This window comes from Lissotriton vulgaris, chromosome 7, assembly GCF_964263255.1.
Source record: "Lissotriton vulgaris chromosome 7, aLisVul1.2, whole genome shotgun sequence".
Taxonomy (NCBI): Eukaryota; Metazoa; Chordata; class Amphibia; order Caudata; family Salamandridae; genus Lissotriton; species Lissotriton vulgaris.
In genome coordinates this window covers 1,385,610,198-1,385,630,853 of record NC_141695.1, presented here as the reverse complement: position 1 = coordinate 1,385,630,853, position 20,656 = coordinate 1,385,610,198, and the positions used below count along the sequence as shown (strand labels likewise).

Sequence of the window (20,656 nt, the reverse complement as noted above, 5' to 3'; positions counted from 1 at the left end):
AGGAGCCATCCTGACGGAAACATGAAATTGCCGCCAAGACAACCCTCAAAGTAGAATGGGAAAGCCCTGATTGAGCTAGTTGCAAAAAGAATGGGAGGAGCTGATCCGGAGTGGAATGCAGAGGATGGACATTCGCAGCTACACACCAATGACAGAACCTCTTCCACTTGAGCTTGTAGGTCTTAACTGTAGACGGAGCTCTGGCCTGAGCAAGAATGTCTCTGCAGTCTGGCAAAATATTCAAATGGGCAAATTCAAGGTGCTCAGGTTGCAGGCCGATAATTGCAGAGAGGAGGGGTTCGGATGGCAAATTTGACCCTTGTGTAAGAGGTGGGAGGTGCACTGCTGGGTTGTTGCAGTTTCACTGTAAAGATCCAAATAGATTTCGGGTGCTCTTGAGGGTGGTGCAATCCGTCCATGCACCAGGTATTTAGGAAACTGAGTTGTGTATACAGAAAGCCTTCTGCTACATCCCCTGTTAAGGCACACCAGTGGCGCTCACAATAAATGATTCGCAATATTGATGATTGAAAAGTTCAACATTTCCAAGGTTTTATTAACGGTTCTTCATATTGATATTCACAACATATCAGTGACGATACAAATTCATTGGGTTGATGCATAAGCTGGTCCCCAATGCATTTCGGGCTCAAATGCCCTTGATCACGGAGTTCTGAAGAGGAAGCAAAATGAGGCGTGATAAGTGACTATGTTAACGTAAACGGTGGGGGTTGGGTTTTAAACGTGATCTAAGTGAGGGATAGTGTGTTGACAAACAATGCAATTCAAGTGCGCTAGTGCGGCAAGCTTAGTACGTGAGGGAAAGGGTAGTGTGAGGATCTAATCGCGTGTGTATGACACAATGCGAAGCGCATGTTTCTGACGGGAAATTACAGGCAGAAGGTCACAGTCAACGAGGTGAGCGAAAGACTTACTTCATGCTACGGTGTAGCGTGCGTTGTGGTTCATTCCATTCGTGGGTCATAGACAGGAAGGAGAGTAAGTCCGGTGTATTCATGCAGTGACTGGAGGCGCGTTTGCGTGGTGATAGAAATCAACAAAGGACAGACTACATGTAGTGGTGTAAAAAAGGTTAGAGTGGCGGCCATATTGTGATGGAGTGACCCTTGGGGTGACCCTTGTCCATCGTGAGTAGATCCGCTCGAGGACGAAGGAGGATGGGCTCGCACTGGGATAGAAGAAGCAACTCCAAGAACCACGCTTGTCGGGTTCATCTGGCGGCGATCAGGAGAATGTGGCAAGGCTGTGTCCGCATTTTCCACAACACGCGAGGCACCAGCGGAATTGGAGGAAAACCGCAGGCGAATAGATCGCACCAGTTCATCAAAAGGGCATTCCCGCACGATCCGTGGTGGGGATGCCAACTTGCGTTCTCTGGGGTTGCGAAGAGATCCAGAGACGGACGACCCCACCGTCGAAAGACTAGGTCGAGAGTTGGTTAATTTAACTCCCACTCGTTGGTCGACGACGTGGATCTGCTCAGGGAATCCGCCAAGATGTTGGAGATGCCTGGTGGATGAACTGCGGTCAGGCTAACCTGGTGACGGAGTGCCCAATCCCAGATCGACTGAGCCAGCCGAGACAAGACTGGAGATTTGGTCCCGCCCTGCTTGTTGACATAGTGCATACTGGTAGTATTGTCCGTCTGAATGAGTACAGACTCCCCCTGGATCATGGGATGGAACGACTTGAGCGCCAGAAAAATGGTCATCAGCACCAGTCTGTTGATGTGCCAAGAACTTTGAAGCAGAGTCCATTTGCCTTTGATAGACAGGCCTTAAAGGTGGGCACCCCACCCTTCTAAGGAGGCGTCCGTTGTCAGAGTGAGTTCTGGAGTGGTGGAAAGGAAAGAACTCCCTGTTGCAAGGTTGGATGGCTGCGCCCACCACTTGAGAGCCGCCCTAATGCGAGCGGTTACACTGATGAGGTAGTTGAAGGAACCGGTGACCTGACGCCACTGTCCGTCCAATTCCTCTTTAATGGGACGAGTCCGTAACCTGCAATTTGGGATCAGCGCAATGCAGGATGATGCCATCCCCAGAAATGATTTCAAGAACTGGACTGAAACAGACAGTCTTGCACAAATCAGAGACTCTAAACGGAGGATCTTTTGCTGACGCTCTTGTGACACAAATGCCTTGGCAACTGTTGTGTCCTAAGTGGCCCCTAGAAAATTTCTGCAGGGATCTGGGTCCATCTGCGACTTGTCGGCATTGATTGAAAGGCCGAGGGAGCGAAACACGTCCTAAGTTGAGTGTCCCGAATTAGCTGGTTGTGAGATTGGGATTTGAGGAGGCAGTCGTCCAGGTATGGGAATATTTGGATGCCCTGGAGACGCAGGTGAGCCACCACTGGAGCCAATACTTTCGTGAAGACACAAGGGGCCGAGCGGAGGCTGAAAGGCAGCACTCGGAACTGGAAGTCTCTCCGTCCCACCCGGAAGCGCAAGTACTTCTGATGCCGTGGAAGAATTGGGACATGTAAGCAAGCATATTGGAGGTCAATGGTGGTCATTAAGTCGTCCATGGAGAGAAGACGCAAGATCTCTACGAGTGTAAGCATGCGGAAGGATTGACTTTTGAGATACCTGTTGATTGCTCGCTAATCCAGGATCGGCCACCAGTCTCCTGTCTTCTTGAGTATTAGGAAAAAACGAATAGAATCCCTTCCCCCTTTGAGACTTGGGAACCACTTCAACAGCACCTTTTTGGATCATTAGACGAACTTGATGGAAAAGCTCCTTGAGGTGGAGTGGAGGCGGGCCAGATGGTGGAGTGGGAGGAGGAATCTTGACAAACTCTAGAGATTGGCCCTTTGCTACAATGTCCAGAACCCAGCGGTCCGAGGTGATGGGGGACCACTGAGAAGAGAACAGGGAGATTCGACCTACAACTTTTTGGGGGAAAGGCTAGTCATTGACGTTTGGGAATGGATCCTCTATAGGAAGACTTCCCCCTGTAGGTTTTTGAGGATTGCTGACGCAAGGACTGCTGCTGGTTGGAAGAGTAGCGCTGATTACCCTGGTGGTAGGAGCGATATTGAGTGTTTCCTCCGCGAAAAGTGGAAGAGGTGCCGCGTCCACCACGAAAAGGCTGCTTACGGAACTGCAAAGTCCCGAACGAGCAAGCAGTATCAGTGTCTTTCTTGATGGACTTTAATGCCTCATCGACATGTGCCCCAAAAAGCGACTCGCCGTCATACGGCATATCCAAGATCTTGGCCTGTACCTCTTGCCGAAACGAGATGGAACGCAACCAACCTTGCCTTCGCAAAACCGCTGACCCTGCAGCTGACGAAAGCAGTACAAGCAACATCAACTTCGCAGTCAATAATTTCCTCCTATGTTCTTTCACCTTCTTGGAGAATCTTCAAGGTTTCCTCCTTGGAAGGGTCTGGGAGGAGGGCCACAAGGGCAAACATGTCTGACCACATCTGGCGGTCGTAGCGCCCCAAAATGGCCAACGCATTAGCCGCTCTCACAGTGGAAGAGGCCATCGTGGAAAACTTGTGTCCAATTGCGTCAAGGCGTCGACCCTCCCGATCAGGAGGAGCTGTTATGGGCGAAGTCAGGTTCCGGGAATGACGCTGTGCAGCCTGGTTAACCACTGAATCAGGCTTTGGCTGTACTATCGGGCACGCTGGAGATCCAAAGGGCGCTTTATATTTCTTCTCAAAGCGGGGCAGTTGCGCCCGTATGGAATTAGGCGTTTGCATTAATTTCACTCCCTCAGTCCAAATGAAATCTATGATGGGAACCGTATGTATTTGTTAAAACGGTTCATTCTTGAAATCGTAGAGGAAACAATCCTCCTCCCTCTGGACTCTTGGCAGCTTAAAGCGTTGAGCCGCCCTATCCATTAGTTGATGGAAACTTGCAATGTCCACCGGAGGAGAATCCAAAGGAGTCCCCGTCGGGGGAGATGGCGTCTGAATTTGGTAGTCGTCCCACTTAGCCATGTGAGTGGCATCATCATCATCGTCTTGAACTTACCCATCTTCACGTTCAGGAAGAACGTCATCGTCGTCGTCTGCGTACACTGTATTATGTATTTTAACTGACGTTTGAACCTGCGGAGAAGGCGTTGGTGGCTGTGGTAGTGAAGCAGCAGCAGGTGCCGCAAGAGCATGAGGCACTGGCGAACCCTGCGGAGATGGTTGGAAACGCCGGTTGTAGTTCTCCAACATATGTTGGTGATTGGAGATGAGCGACAGAGGCAATGTCGCAGTTGGAATTTGTACAGAACGTTCCTTCGCCTGAAAATACTGTTTGTCATCGTCATCACCATAGTCCTGGCATTTAATCTTTAAATCCTAAGGACGGAGTGCCACCCTGAAGGAAGTATTCACATCTTCGTCCAAATCAGAGTCCTGCACAGAACCCGTGGCAAATAAGGGCGAGGGAGGCTGCGGATCACTCGGAATGGACAGCTGGTCAACAGGCATCTTGCGACGTTGGTGCAGTGGGTCGATGGTGGATGAGCCAGACCTAGAGGAAGACATTGGCGGCAAAGAAGCAAATGAAGATGGAAGCGTGGTTGACTAGGTAGTCAACGGTACTGACGACGATGATGGCCTAGGCGTCGACAGAGTCGTAGCACAAAAAAACACAGTCGATGGGCCCTCTGTCGACGGAACTATCGTCGACGTTATCAGCGTCGTCGAAGAAGTCGTCGAGGGAGTCGTCGTCGAGGGAGCTGCCGTCGACGGAGCACTCGTCGACGGGGCCGACGACGAAGAAGATTGTTTAACAACTTTCGTCGACGATTTAGCTGACGACAAGAGAGACTTCTTCGTCTACGACAAAGCAATAGGTGTCGTCCATTAAAACAGTCTTGAAACTGAGGGATACCTTTGTCGACATGGAAGACGTAGATGTTGTCGTAGTCGCCGATCCGGAAGCAGACGTCGTCGTCAATGTCGCCGTCGACTATCCGCAGACGGCAGATCTCGTCGTCGGGACGATCGTTGACGCTCCAGTCGACGATGAAACATGTTTTTTAGCAGAAACATGATGGGAAGAAGCAGGAGATGCCCAAGAGCCAGGTCACGTGGGCGTGGAAGTGGCAAGATGAGGTGTAGACACCGCAGGAGCCACAGATCGAGAAAGTTTCTTCTTTTTTAGGATAGGAGAGGGCAAATCCTGCACACTGCTACGTTTGGAGGCTGCTTTTGAAGGTCCAGACACCAGGCTTTCTGCGTCTGAAAGTGCTGAATCCTTGTCTTTGAGTTTTTGAAACCATAGGAGGAGACGGCCTTCTCTGTCCTTAAGGGTTTTTGTAGAGAAGGTTCTGCAAAATTAGCATTTTCCAACCTCATAGTAGGGATAAAGACAGTAAATGGACTTCTTGTGGAGGTCCTCAGAGTAAAGACGCAGTTTCCCACAAGAAGAGCAAGGTCTAAATAAAGACTTCTTACTTGAAGACATGCTGGAAATCACAGGAAAACTTGAAGTCGAAAAAACTGAGCAGAGCTCAGGGAGACTCCCTTCACACGACGTGCGGTAGAAAATCTGAGGGACTGAGCTCAAAGGAGAAGGTTCTGGAGGGGTGCTGGCGCCTGATTGGCTGTAGTTTGGATTAACATAATGACAGGAATATGTTACAAGTGTTTTTTCTCTCCACCATGTATTCCTATGTAGGAATTATGTCTGGGTATTAACTACCTTTTCTAGTATATATTTTAGGTGTTATGTTTTTACATACACGTATTAGTATTTTATTTACCATGGGACTCCCACTTCCACTACGGGGAATATTCAAGCATGTGAATCTATGAAAGACACCCTAATACTGGAGAAGTGAAGTATTCCAGAGTCTCCACAAATTAATGAGAATATCCTAAGATTGTGACTGTCAGTAAGGATCCTATAATGCAGCTTTGTGTGTTTTACTGCCTCTTGTGGGGTCTACTGTTCCATGATATTAAGATTGCCCATATGTGCACTCCAACCGGTGTGGGGTACATCCGAGGGGATGGACACTCTGGATGTTGGATGCTTGAAATTTCTGCTTTTTTAATGTTCTGTAATGTCTACCGTCTTTTTTTACAAATGCAATTTTCTTGTGACAACTAATAAACAATGGCAAACTTCTGTCAACTGCCACCATGTCAATCTAGTAGAGTTTAACGCTGCAAAATAATAGTAATCACCTTTTATTAACGTGTTCGCCTACAAAATATTACCCTAAATAATAAATACTACTTTGGGAAATATGTTTGTGCCTCTAATGTTTTGTATGTTTCAGGGCCTTATGAAGACTAAAACTAGAAACAATTTAGCATACTATGGTCCTGCGAAAAGAAGCTGCCAATGAGAGCCTGTGATTATAGGAGTCCGTGTAAAATGAATGAGAGTTCACTACTATGTGATACCTTGAAGTGGGTAAACTGTTGTCATTATATGACACTGTAATGAAAAGTAACTTAAACAGACTACATAAAGAAATTATGTAATCTGTAACTGTTACATAAATGGTCATCAGCTGGGACTGTTTTTGAAAATGTAGCAAATTACTATAGTATTTGGAGACTATAACATCCCTCGTGGTATAGTCACATCTGATGGCATAAAAAGAGCACACAGCAAAAATTGTATTTTATCTACTTCGTGCTCAGCTGTGACCAACTCATACCGTCACTGAACAATGAATCTCCTGGAATTCATCAGGCTCTAAATTATTAATCATTTTTGCTGTAAAGCAAGATCAAATACAACTGTCAAACACCCTAAGTCACAAGAAGAGTGAAGCAGACAGCAGAAAAGTTAGTAAGTACCGGTAGACGGTGGATGACTGAACTGTTGGATGTGACTGTGTGCTCGCCCTCCTGCATCATGGCCATCTCCCCGCTGTCATCCGAGGCATCGGCCAGGCTATTGACACTGCTGCTCTGACTGCTGGCACTGATGGACATGCTGGGCACTGAGTGGCTGCTCTCCATGCTGTTGATGGTGCCTGTCCGATGCATGAACTGCTCCACCTCCTGAAATTCAAAGACAAAGTGAGCACCCAAAGCACAACTGAAATTCACATGTCGAATGCAACTTATTTGACCCTGTCAACATGCTCAGATATCGGATTTGCAATACTAATAACAATTGCGCTGGTAAAAAGGTAACTTAACTCTAGAGTGGATTGCAACTAGAGTTTTCAGTCAAAGTAATGTTCACTAAATTCATAAACAAAGAACACTGATAGCGGGATCACAGAACCCTTTAGAAAAAAACATGGATACATGCCTATCTGAAGGTACATTCTCTTTTCTGCAAAACAAATTGCCAATTTTGTATTAAAGTGAACACTTTAAATTGATTCCAACCTCAAACATTTAAACTCTCTTACTGACACAAAGAGGGGAAAACATTTGCAGGTAGACGTTAGGGCCACGTGTGCAAGAAAAACAGCACTGTTACATAATTCTGTGTCAAAAGATGGCTAAATTTTTAGGCCCAAATGAAATTCGACCATCCTGAAAATTAAGGTTAAAAAACACGCACACAATTGAAAGCAGAGGCCTTGTTTCGTACATTGACGTGTTGTCAATACTTATGAGGCCATTATGCTAGTGATCTGAAAACATGGTCTATTAGTTTAAACTATAGGCTTACCCTCTAAGGACTCAACATCTCACAGTCATCTTCAATCAGAGTGCAGATTCACTGCACCGTAGATTTACTTTATTTTTATGTAAGACAGCTCTTTTAGCTGATCGGGGACAAAATGTATTCCAAGTAGGGGTGGGTTTTGAGGGAGATTACTGTTGACTTCTGATAAGTTATCAGCCTTCCACAGTAAATAAGCGTACTGGGAACCAGCAGGAAAGAACAGGAGGAGGATGCGCATGAGAAAAATATTGTTCACCATTTTTAACCAAGGCTACCACATAAGGTTATATCTTTGATTTAGATATGTGAGAAAATCATTATGTTAACATGGAATATAAATGGGCTTTACATTAATCTCACACTTAACTCATTTAGAGCTTCCCAAGTCACAAAGGTGCAGAAGAGATTTTACTTCTGGAAAAGCACAATGATTGTCCAGAGGAAAGGAATTTTTCAGGACTATCTGGACAAACTGAGGTATATAGGATGTTAGGGTTAGCTAGAGGTGAGGCCACTATTTCCAAATCTAATACTGCAATTATGGCTATTATTTTCAAATCTATTTCTGGAGTTAGGTTTCACAAGGCCTGAGGCAATAGATAGGGACACATATCTACTATATTTAACTGAAAGTCATTTTTTGCTTGCATGCTTATGACCCAAAACTGATGAGAACCTTTGGACAATATGACCTTAGACCTAGCTTAGTGACAAGCCCTAATGATCCTTGTGGTCAGCTTCAATGTGTTTTTAAAACTTCAGAACAAATGGATAAAACATTAAGGATGAAGGGATAAAACATTAAGGAATGGCTCTGACAGAAGGTAAAAGCACAAGGCAGTTTAAGGAAATGCTGACAGAATTCAAACCTATAGCGATCTATCGAGAAAACAAAGCATTAATAATTTCACATTTACCTTGCTTCTAGGAACACCTCTCTTATATAGACAATTCCATGGATGGCCAACATAAATAAACCCTTATGGATCCAGAACACGAAGCTAATCATTTATCACTTTGTGAAGGGGTCAGGCTAGATTTGGATATCCAAGAGTTATTCAGACGAGGATCCCAACTATGAATTTATAGATCATTTTAGAACCAAATGATCAGGGTAAAAAAACTGAAAAGACATGATTTGCTTTGATGTTATAGGGATTCTGCTATTGCAATACACTTTATAAAGTGATGCTTTCAAGAAGAACTCGTTCGGTGGTTACGGAAAGGGCATTCAAAAATATAGAGCTAAAATGAAAAATTAGTCAAAGAATTAGGCTAATGTTCTCTGGGGTAGAGCTGTCCCAGCCGAATGGTTTTCTAACGGATTATATAAATAGGTTGGAATGGAAACAATTAAAGCTTACAGAAATGTTTCTGGTGGGGCAGCAGAAAGTCAAAGCAGCAATGGAGAATGAAAGGAGTGTGTGTGTGATCCAACTGAAATCAAGCAGAAGAACACTAACCTACTATCAACTAAGATAATGGAAATGAACAAGAAGATTTAAGGGGAACATATTGAAATAAGAGACTTTCCGGAACATTACCATGAATTGTTTCATGAGAACAGATTCCTATTAGAGAGGAATGTAAAGTTTTTTTAAGCTTACCAAGACTAACACTGAATTAGGTAGAAATTTTCGAACACCCAATAACACCTTTGGAGGGGAAAGCTGCATTTGAGCTCCTAAAAAAAAGGAGATCTTACAAACTTCAACATGGGTGGACTTGAAGCTGGCACAAAGTTGGCCTGAAGCCACTACAAAAAAGTTATCACTAAGTCAGAAACATTTTTACAAAATGTATCAAACTATCCTCGATATCAGTACAAAAACCATTTAAAGAATTTTAATATAAAGGCGTAATATGGCCTTGTTAAAACTATTTCACAATACCCAAAAAGGTAATGATTCAACTAGATATTTATAGGAATTTACTTATTTAAAAGTTTTATATAGCGCGAACTAGACTCTGGAAGGGTATTACAGTGCTTTACAAATGTTATATCAAATAGAGAGGTTGGTACACTAGGTAAAACAAGCATTGGAAATGCAATAGGTCTTGCATTAGAAAAGTTGGAGCTATTGGTCTTGTATATGATTTTTTTTTAATTTATGTGTTTTTGAAAATAGCTAAATTAATAGCTTTGTCATTTACAATGCCAATAGTTATAACTTTTGCAAATGTGACACCTATAGCATTTGTAATGCAACATGTTTTGTATTCACGTGACTTAGATGTATTGATATTACAAATAACAATGGCTTTTAATTTTTTTAAATAATTAATACTTAAATAATGTATTTAATTTATAATGGCAATAGCTTAAACTTTTGTAAATAACTTTTGTGAAGAATATGTTCAGTGTATTTTATTGTGACGAAAAACCAAGACCAGAAGTGAATTATTAACATCTTTTTGTGACATTTGTAATAAAGCTTGAAACATTGAGAGAACATATTTGAACCAGTGATGCAGTGGTTGCGCTGAGTGATGCTGTGGTTGCGCTGAGTGGTGCTGTGGTTGCGCTGAGTGGTGCTGTGGTGCTGTGGTTGCGCTGAGTGGTGCTGTGGTTGCGCTGTTGTGAAATAAAATCCAATCACCCTCAAGATGTGGGAATCAAAGAAATGCAGCAGGTGAGGTGGAATGGACGACATAGTGGGAGCCATAAAAAATAAAAAAATCTATAAAATAAAATGCAAAAAGACCCGATCTGAGCATTCCAGTAACCTTTTTGTGTACGTACCTTGATGTACCATGCGTAGTTTGGGTTGTATGAGCTGGCAAGGCCAAAGATGGACTTTTTTTGTTGTTTTTTTAATTTTGTGTATGAAGTTGCTGTTCTTTTCCTTTCTTGGGCTGTTTGATGTATGTGTGAACTTATACATCGGTCTCCCACAACATCTCATTCACAGCTTGCAGCTATTAAAAAAAATGCCAGCGAGACGGATCCTTTGCAGCCCCAGAAACCACCCCATTTCGAGAGGCCTAAAAGAACTGCAGCTCCAAACTAGTGGTGCGATGGAGTGCGCGAGAGGCTTTGAAGGCGGGTCAGCCGAAAACGGAGTCACCGTGTCGAGCAGCTTTCGCCAACGTCACAATGCAAATGCAAAGCAGTAGTAAACACTCCGCAGCTGTGTGTGCACGCGTGCGTGCAGCGCCGCCTCAAAGGTACAATCACATGTAAACATGGCAGGCTGCAAATGCGTGCTGACCCCAACAAGCTCTCAAAGCCCTGCGTGAAGCAGAGCAAGCGAAGGAATAGCAAGGACAGCCAGCCTCAGGAGAGAAACCCGAAGCAACGTGGACGAATAACCGCCTGAGCAAAGCCACAGAAAAGACTTTTACCTCACAAGGTTTGAGAACGCCGAGATTTCCTTCAACCCTATAGGTTAAAGCTTCCACAGTACCCCACATTCTCTCAGCTCCTGATAATGAGGGGTTGAACGTGGATATTCGAAATATCTGAGGGCGGTGTGCGGTCTTTCCTATTCATGGTCATGTGTATACCCCACGTTGTAACGTTCACACCCCAAACACGTATTTGGATTAAAGGCACACTTATTAAACCATTGTGGAAGAATAGGTTAGAGAAAGCTGGAGAATTGTAATAAATTAGCTATGTTTTTTCTATAGAGTAAATAAATGTCACACTAATACAAATGGGTAAAAAAATAGGCTGACTGGTATGTTGTCCCGTGTATTTAATACCAAGTTAAATCTTTCGAATGTCAATTTTGTGGGAAATGCAGGAGTGCCTGCTAGCAAATGCTTGAAAAGGTAGCACTGTGCGTGGATAAACAGAATGTGCTTTGGATGTTCATGGTAATTTTTGTTCCAATAAACCTCTCACATGTACATCAGTGTTTGAATGCATGCAATGTGAGCACAGCACAATATTACCCAGCAGGCCCCACTTTACTGAATACCGTGCAACAAATCATTTTGCATGTGATCCATTTTCCCAGGCATAAGTTTCTCCCAGAAAAAAGTATTGTGAAACGTCGCCATGCAGTAACAAGCATCTAGGTTTCTGCAGCTTAGGGGGCGGAGCGGGGAGAGCGGCGATGAGGGAGAGACGTGAAGCAGAAGGGGCCTTTGAAGTGAAGCTAAGCTTCACTTCAAAGGTGTGAGGAGTTGTAAAAAAAATGAGGCAGAGCGCACGCTGGGGGAAGCTTGTGGGGCGGAGCGGGAAGAGCTGCTGGGGAACAGATGGCTGACATTTAATGCTGTGCACGCGCATTTTAGGTCAATGCACTTGCACATTGACCTAAAAGCGCACGGGCACAGCACCAAATCGCCAGTTGGGTAAAGTCTGTTTAAGTGCCTATAGTCTCGCTCTGCTCAATGCGCATGCGCATTGAGAGGCGAGACCTAAAAAATAAGAGTAGATAGTAGGGAAAGCATACGTGATGTCAAACATTAGTACGGAAAGCATACGTGATGTAAAACATTAGTAGTGGGTCTGGGGGTACACACGAGTGTGTTAACTATGGTCCTTAAAATCCGGTGTAAGTTCTGTTTGATGAGCTAAATCAAGTGTTGGTGGTCGGGTAGGGATTTATTCATTAAAAGCAGTTTGACTTCTCTTCTGACGGAAATGCTTGAAAGGTTCATTTTGATTTCCGGGGGCGGGCATTCCAGATTCTAGGTGCTAGTCCTGAGAAAGTATGCTTGTATGTTTTCTTTTAAAGAACTTTTTACGGTTTTAATAGCCAGGTGCTGGTGCTTCTCGACGTTCTGTCACCAGCTGAGAGTTCCAGTTTATCAGCTAGATACCTTGGTGTGTTTAAGTGCAAGGCTGTGTGTCATAAGGGAGCCATACGTGTTCTTGCCTCATAAGGCATATGAATATTCTGGAACTAGATGGCATAGTAAATAAGACAAACATAAAAACACCTGAGGTGACAAATGCATTGCTACAAGAGCTGAATTGCACAATAATGAATCTAGCAATGACAAGCTGCAACAAAAACTCAAACTCTTTAAGTTCCAGGACAGAATTCCCTACCAACCTGATAACAATAATGACAGGCAATTCCAGGAACAAAACAGGGAAGGAAAATAGCACCACCATGTAAATTGCAAGCATTAAAATGAGAATTAATAAAGGCTGTCAGGTACACCAAAACAACAGTTACTGACCACCTAGGATGGGAAAAAGTACGCTAGCTGAGAGAGGAATTCAAAAAATTACAGTGGGAATAAAAATAAACAAAAACGGTGCGAGGCAAACTAGACTAAATTAGTATTCACCACCAAACAAACTAATACGAGTGCTTTCTGGGACCTAGTAAACGATCTGAGCAGGCCAAAGAAAATCCTAAACAACTCAAACTTATAAGGGGAGGCCAGGGGGGGTTACCTAGCTACAAGATTTGATGGGAGAATTCAGTCAAAATCAGCCTCAACTCTGCAAACGGAACAATCTTCTACCAATGCTACAGAGATAGGAATAACAAAAACAGCCATATTGAGTGCAGTAAGCAAATCCCTTTACCTCGTAAAAAAAGTCCCTGATAATAAATTCTCAGCCGAGGACACCATTATCACAATAAAGAAAAGTAGTGATGGGGTACCGTGACCAAACTACATCCCCCCAAGCCATTTTCAAAGCAAACACAAACTTCTGGGGCACTCACCTTTCTATGTTATTCAACAAAGTAGAACTACTAGGCAGCATTCCACCTAGCTGGTTAGGTTCCATAGTAAATCAAATGTATAAGGGGGATGATCGATTAAACCTGGGAAATTTCAGACGTTTCACACTAGTCGATGTCAAGGTAAAATACTATGCATCAATGATCCTGGCCGAACTGACGGAGTGCTCAGATAAGCTAAACTTGATGCCAGTTAACCAAACTGGGTTCAGGTAAGGGACCTGAACAATGACGAACATATCAGTTCCGCAAAATGCCGACAAATGTAAAAGGGATAAAAAAAGACTACACCTCTGCTTCATAGACATGAAGGCAGCCTTTGACCGTATAGATCAACAGAGGCTGTGGAAAAAACAAAGGTTGGAATATCCCAGGAAACGTACTGCAGGAATAACGCAACTCCATACCCACACCTGGGTTAAGAGTGATATTGGGCGACAGCACCAGGGTCTCAATAAAGATCCTAACGAATAGAGGACTGAGACAAGGATGTGTGCTGGAACACGACCTATTCAACCTGTTTATGTCTGACTTCACACAAAGGCTAGATCGGAGTAACTCCCATCCGCCCTGCCTGGGCTCATTAATCCTGTCACATCTTTCAAACGCCGACAACGTGGTATTAATGAGCCTAACACAAGTCAACCTCCAGAGGGCGCTAATAGAAATGCAGGATTACGTTGCAATTAATAACCTGGAAATCAACACAAGTAAGTCTAAAAATCATGCTGATCAAAAACCGACAAAGCCACAGATCTGGCTGAACGGTACGCCCTGGGGGAAGTCACCAGTTATAAATACTTAGGAGTCTACCCAGATATTAGATTCAATCAACAAGAACAGAGGAACTATATGATAACAAGCATTGGAAATGCAATAGGTCTCAGATTTATTTGAGTAAGAGGTAATGGCATTGTAAATTGCAATGTCTTTAAGCCATGTGTTATGGAGTGTATGCATGTGGTGTCTTGTGGAATTATGTGGGTTGGATTGGAATTGTAGCAATGGTGGCATGCTGCGCTTTAGATGAATATGTTTAAAAGTAAAGTGCACCATACTGCGATTGCTACAATAGTTAATTGTGGATGCGTTAACAATTGATGTGTGCACTGATGGCTGGTGGTGTGTGTGCCTATAGAAATTGTGCACTGGTGGTGTGTGTGCCTGGTGGAAGCGTGCACTGACAGATGGTGGTGAGTGTGTGTTGGTGAGTGTGTGTTGGTGAGTGTGTGTTGGTGAGTGTGTGTTGGTGAGTGTGTGTTGGTGAGTGTGTGGTGGTGAGTGTGTGGTGGTGAGTGTGTGGTGGTGAGTGTGTGGTGGTGAGTGTGTGGTGGTGAGTGTGTGGTGGTGAGTGTGTGGTGGTGAGTGTGTGGTGGTGAGTGTGTGGTGGTGAGTGGGTGTGTGTGTGTGGTGGTGAGTGGGTGTGTGGGTGGTGGACTTAGTTCGAGTTTTCGTACCCTGCACACTCACACACTCACACACTGCCCCTACACTCACACACTGTTCGCCCTGCACACACACGCACACTGTTCGCCCTGCACACACACGCACACTGTTCGCCCTGCACACTCGCACACTGTTCGCCCTGCACACTCGCACACTGTTCGCCCTGCACACTCGCACACTGTTCGCCCTGCACACTCGCACACTACTGTTCGCCCTGCACACTCGCACACTACTGTTCGCCCTGCACACACACGCACACTGTTCGCCCTGCACACACACGCACACTGTTCGCCCTGCACACTCGCACACTGTTCGCCCTGCACACTCGCACACTGTTCGCCCTGCACACTCGCACACTGTTCGCCCTGCACACTCGCACACTTGCACACTGTTCGCCCTGCACACTCGCACACTGTTTGCCCTGCACACTCGCACACTACTGTTCGCCCTGCACACTCGCACACTGTTCGCCCTGCACACTCGCACACTGTTCGCCCTGCACACTCGCACACTGTTCGCCCTGCACACTCGCACACTGTTCGCCCTGCACTCACACACTGCTCACCCTGCACACACACACACTGCTCGCCCTGCACACTGCTCACCCTGCACACACACACACTGCTCGCCCTGCACACTGCTCACCCTGCACACACACACTGTTCGCCCTGCACACTCGCACACTACTGTTCGCCCTGCACACTCGCACACTACTGTTCGCCCTGCACACTCGCACACTGTTCGCCCTGCACACTCGCACACTGTTCGCCCTGCACACTCGCACACTGTTCGCCCTGCACACTCGCACACTGTTCGCCCTGCACACTCGCACACTGTTCGCCCTGCACACTCGCACACTGTTCGCCCTGCACACTCGCACACTGTTCGCCCTGCACACTCGCACACTGTTCGCCCTGCACACTCACACACTGCTCACCCTGCACACTCACACACTGCTCACCCTGCACACTCACACACTGTTCGCCCTGCACACTCACACACTGTTCGCCCTGCACACTCACACACTGTTCGCCCTGCACACTCACACACTGTTCGCCCTGCACACTGCTCGCCCTGCACACTGCTCACCCTGCACACACACACTGTTCACCCTGTACACTCACACACTGTTCACCCTGCACACTCACAAACACACACACTGCTCGCCCTGCACACACAGCTCACCCCTGCACACACACACACTGCTCACCGTGCACATACACACTGTGCACCCTGCACACTCACACACTGTTCACCCTTCACACTCGCACACTGTTCACCCTGCACACTCGCACACTGTTCACCCTGCACACTCACACACTGCTCACCCTGCACTCACACACTGCTCACTCTACACTCACACACTGCTCACTCTACACTCACACACTGCTCACTCTACACTCACACACTGCTCACCCTACACTCACACACTGCTCACCCTACACTCACACACTGCTCACCCTACACACTCACACACTACTCACCCTACGTAATGCGAAAAGACCTACCTCTGCCCTTTGGCCTGCGTTGTAATCGTACAGTAGGATATGAGTAGTTGCGCTTGATTGGTTGGGGCGTCCCCTCCTTGCTGAATCCCTCACAGAGGGCCGGCTGCCTCCATGAAGCTCCCAAGACACGTGTTCAGCTGTTCTTTGTTTAAGCTCCTGTGTGTGTCAGTGCACCTGTAAGCGTACAAGCATACCCTGCTCTCTCTCTGGAACGCTCGCACCCTGCCGTGTCACTCTCACTCATACCGTGTCACTCTCACTCATGCCGTGTCGCTCTCACTCATGCCGTGTCGCTCTCACTCATGCCGTGTCGCTCTCACTCATGCCGTGTCGCTCTCACTCATGCCGTGTCGCTCTCACTCATGCCGTCGCTCTCACTCATGCCGTCGCTCTCACTCATGCCGTCGCTCTCACTCATGCCGTCGCTCTCACTCATGCCGTCGCTCTCACTCTGCTGTCGCTGTCACTCTGCTGTCGCTGTCACTCTGCTGTCGCTGTCATTCTGCTGTCGCTGTCACTCTCACTCTGTGGGAGCATTAGTACTGAGCGGTTGTTGGAGGAATATTGGCCTGAAAATGAGCAACAATTCGCAGGAGTCAGTCAGTGGGTACGATACCGATGAGGTGGCTTGTACTGGAAGCTCCTGTGTGCCTGACATATCCCCCCAGCTATCTCACACTGTCTCTTTTCTGCTTTGGATTAGTTCGCATTTTTGGAAACCAGCATCAAAGCTCTCCACAAAAAAATAAAGCAGCACTGAAAGCGATCGATTTTGCGATCACTTTTGTACAAAAAAAAAAAAAGCTGCTAAATGGTAGGAGGAGATGTGGAGAAGAAAATTCAGACTGCTGCCTCAGCAGAAGATGACAGTCCTGACTGGTCGCTAAGTGAACGAAGGCAGCCCCTCCAGGGATCTGTTTTTTTGTCTTAGCTACATGTTCGAACCTCAGCAAATCTACTCAGACTTTCATCCTCCTTAGGGCGATACTACAGGTAACATCAGGCCGACGTCATATACACGTCACAGAGACACCTGACAAACTGTTGTACTGAAAAAACTCCAAAAAGAAGAAAAAAGCCTTCATTGTTAGATGGAGACCTAAAGATTCGACCAATATGTCAAAGTCTCTCACACAACACTCTGCAAGAATATCATTGATATTAAGGAAAGGGGCATGATGGTCAAAACAAACAATAAAAAAATAAGTCTTACGAAACACATTCAAGCCCAAACCTAGCCCATTAAAAAAACACTTCTGTGAATATCGTCAATACAAAAGGGTTAAAATAAATAAATGAAATGTGGCACATACATTGTGGCCTGCTGGCTAGTTGGGGCCCTGTACAATGATATTTCTCATCTTTAAATCAAACGCACTGCGAGGATGGAGTTGAATGAGAGCCCTAGGCAGTTGTAGAAATGCTGCTGGCCCGCCCCTTGTGCAACTGATGTGACATTGATGGAAAATGCAGCAACAAATGTTGCCCGGCCAGGGTGGCGGCGGGGTCGTGGGTTTAACTTGGTCACAGGACCAGCGCCCACAACACAGGCGGAGCAGCAGCTTCTCCCAAAAAAAAAACAGCCGATCTGCCCCTTCTTGACACGCCATCGGCCATAGGGTCAGCGCTGCAAACCGTCCGGGCCAGCTCCTCAGTCGCTCCAGTGGCATTTAAATCACAAATACGGTCAGTATGCAGGGAGGGATCGGTGACCCGGCTTTAGCCCCTAGAGGTCAGAGGCTGCTTCCCCAACCCAACCAATACTGTCAATAATTAACACTACAAAACAAAGCTTTTCCAGATGGCCGCGCGGATTACGGAATTTCGATTGTAGGAGTCACAGAGCACACAGCGCATGTGCCTGAAATCAGAAACTGCCCGCAGCTTCCAATTCAATCAGGCTTGCGAATTAGTGGGCTGCAGCCCTAATTCTTATGTAAAATTTTTTAAAAAAATGTAATTGCCCCCAAAAGCATTACAACCGTAAAACGAGCAACATCTGAGTCGTCAAAATGAGCGACAGTGTGAAGTTAAAGGGGGGCCCAACACATGCCACAACTTTCGCAAATTTAATCGGAGACGGTTCGTGTATTTTGGGGAGTGTGCACAAACCCCACCTCCCCATGGGTCCATTTCATGCCCCTCCGAGTGTGCTTCGAAGCCATGTGAGGGACAGCGAGCGCTTCAGGCCCAGGGAAGACATGGCTTGGCAGTTTGGGCTGGACTGTTCCCATGAGGCATAGGGTCAGACTGATTTGCATATAGCCATGTCTGAACTGGGGTGGCAGAGTGGGCTAAAGAACGGTGATGGATTAAACCCTGTTCTTTTGACTGGGTGTGAGTGTTTAATTGATTCAGATGCTCCGTCCATCACCACGCCCTTTTGTACCGCTTTTGGCCACCATAAGTGTGGCAGGGTATGCTCAGACGTGAGTCCCTTGCTCACTTTGCCGCTGGATTCAAGCAAGCCGGGCTGAAGACGGCTGGAATGCTAGAAACCGGTCCTCTGAAGCTTGTTTCCGGTCCAGGGAAGACATGGCTTGGCAGTTCGGGCTGGACTGTTCCCATGAGGCATAGGGTCGGACTGATTTGCATATAGCCATGTCTGAACTGGGGTGGCAGAGTGGGCTAAAGAACGGTGATGGATTAAACCCTGTTCTTTTGACTGGGTGTGAGTGTTTGATTGATTCAGATGCTCCGTCCATCACCACCCCCTTTTGTACCGCTTCAGGCCGGCCAGCAGCAGCATCCTGGAGCCCAGCTTCATGTATCCGCTGCCAGTCCTCCCTCTCCGGCCTGGCCTGCTGGGGCGGCCACCCTCACCCCTGCAGGTCAGTTTACAAGCTGGTCATGTGATGGCAAAGTTCAAGCCCTAAGGTCACAACTTGCTGGAGTCCATTTATTTTTTTTTTTTTTATTTTTTTTTTTTTTTGAAGACGTTTATTATTGTGAGAAAAAAAAAAAGGTGCAGTACATATAGCTGAGCCTACAACCCTGCGGGCCGGCTGCAAGAAATCTGTGTATGGTAGGTACATAGTGTTACAGGGGAGGGCATTATGCATCTTCTCGCTCGTGGTCCGGCGTGCCTCTTCACTGGTGGAATATGTATACTCTTCACATTACGCACACAGTCAGTTCTAAAATTGACGTCTCATTTTTACATTTTTCTATAATTCAACCAGTAACTTTTTCAACATAAAACAGGGATGACCATATCAGTATTTCCCAGCGTGTCTGTGATGTCAGTGCCGCGCCACGTACCATCGGTGCGCACGGCACCAACGTCCCATCGACGTGTTAGGTATGCGCCGGTGGCGCATCAATGAAATGTGGGGTCAGTGGCTCGCTTATGTATGTAGCTGCAGAGCTGGTGCAGAACGGGTTCGGTGAGCGGTGGTGACCCCCCATCTGTCAAGTCAGTGTGCGGCGCGTGTGGCAGACGTATGCGTCGCCCCTGTTGTACCGTCGGTGGGTGTCACCCGCTCCCGTGTTCCCTGCCGAGTGTCCAGGCAGTGGTACTTGACCGCCGCTGTGTGGAGGTGGGTATTCACGCGGCTGGCATGGACAGGAGTGTGAAACTCTTAACTTGGGGTTGCGTGGGGGGGGTCGGACATGGGGGGGGAAGGGGGGGAAAGTGTACTCTAGGGGACCGGGTCAAGGCAGAGTTGCTAAGAGCAGTGTTCGATCTATTATGTGGTGGAGGGCCCTCGTGTGCGCGGCCGGTTGTTGGTCGTGGCATGTGTGCTGGGGGGGTCAGTGCCGCGCACTCAGCTGGGGTGGCGGGGGTCATCGCGGCGTGTAGCCCCGTCTATGGTGTCGCCGCTCGCGGGGCTCCTGCCCCTCCCAGCTGTCTCTGCGTGAGTCCTCTGGCCTCGCCCTCCCCCCGCAGGGACCCCAGGATATCATCCCAGACGTGTGCGATCGGGAATTGCCTCAACCCCGCAATCTCCTCACCTCGCAGTGCCGTGCCCTCTGCTCTGGCCCAGTTGAGAAAGGATGTGTACCAGTGTGCGGGAGTCGGTGGATCTCTGCTTTTCCAGTGCCTGGTGAGTAGGCGCTTGGCCGTGATGAGGCCTAGGTCCCAGAACCGAGCCAGTGTTCTATTTTGTTTAGTCCTCTTGTATAGCCCAAGAACGCATGCCTCCCACGTGTTAGGTAGCCCCGGGCCTGTGCTGTGCGTCAGGAGCGATGTCACCTCCCCCCAGTATGTGGACAGAGTCGGGCAGCTCCAAAGCATATGCAGTACGTCGGCGTCTAGCAGGTCGCACCTGGGGCAGGCCGCTGTGTCTGTCGTGAAGTACTTATTTATTCTGTCTGGCGACAGGTATGCCTGATGCAGTATATACAGTTGTATAGTGCGGAATCGGGAGTTACGTGGGATGTTCACAGGGCTGGCTAGGACTAGCTTCCATTCTTTGTCT

At 46.9% G+C, this 20,656-nt stretch overlaps 1 protein-coding gene across 7 annotated transcripts in view; it reads right to left on the bottom strand.

Moving 5' to 3' along the window:
- Positions 1-20,656, bottom strand: part of TAOK2 (TAO kinase 2) — a 1,046,857-nt gene that overhangs the window by 364,696 nt on the left and 661,505 nt on the right. For all 7 annotated transcript variants that reach the window (XM_086932114.1, XM_086932110.1, XM_086932116.1 and 4 more), the window contains one exon: positions 6,796-7,002. In XM_086932114.1, the coding sequence (XP_086788240.1) occupies positions 6,796-7,002 (207 nt within the window). The remainder of the gene's footprint in view (positions 1-6,795; positions 7,003-20,656) is intronic.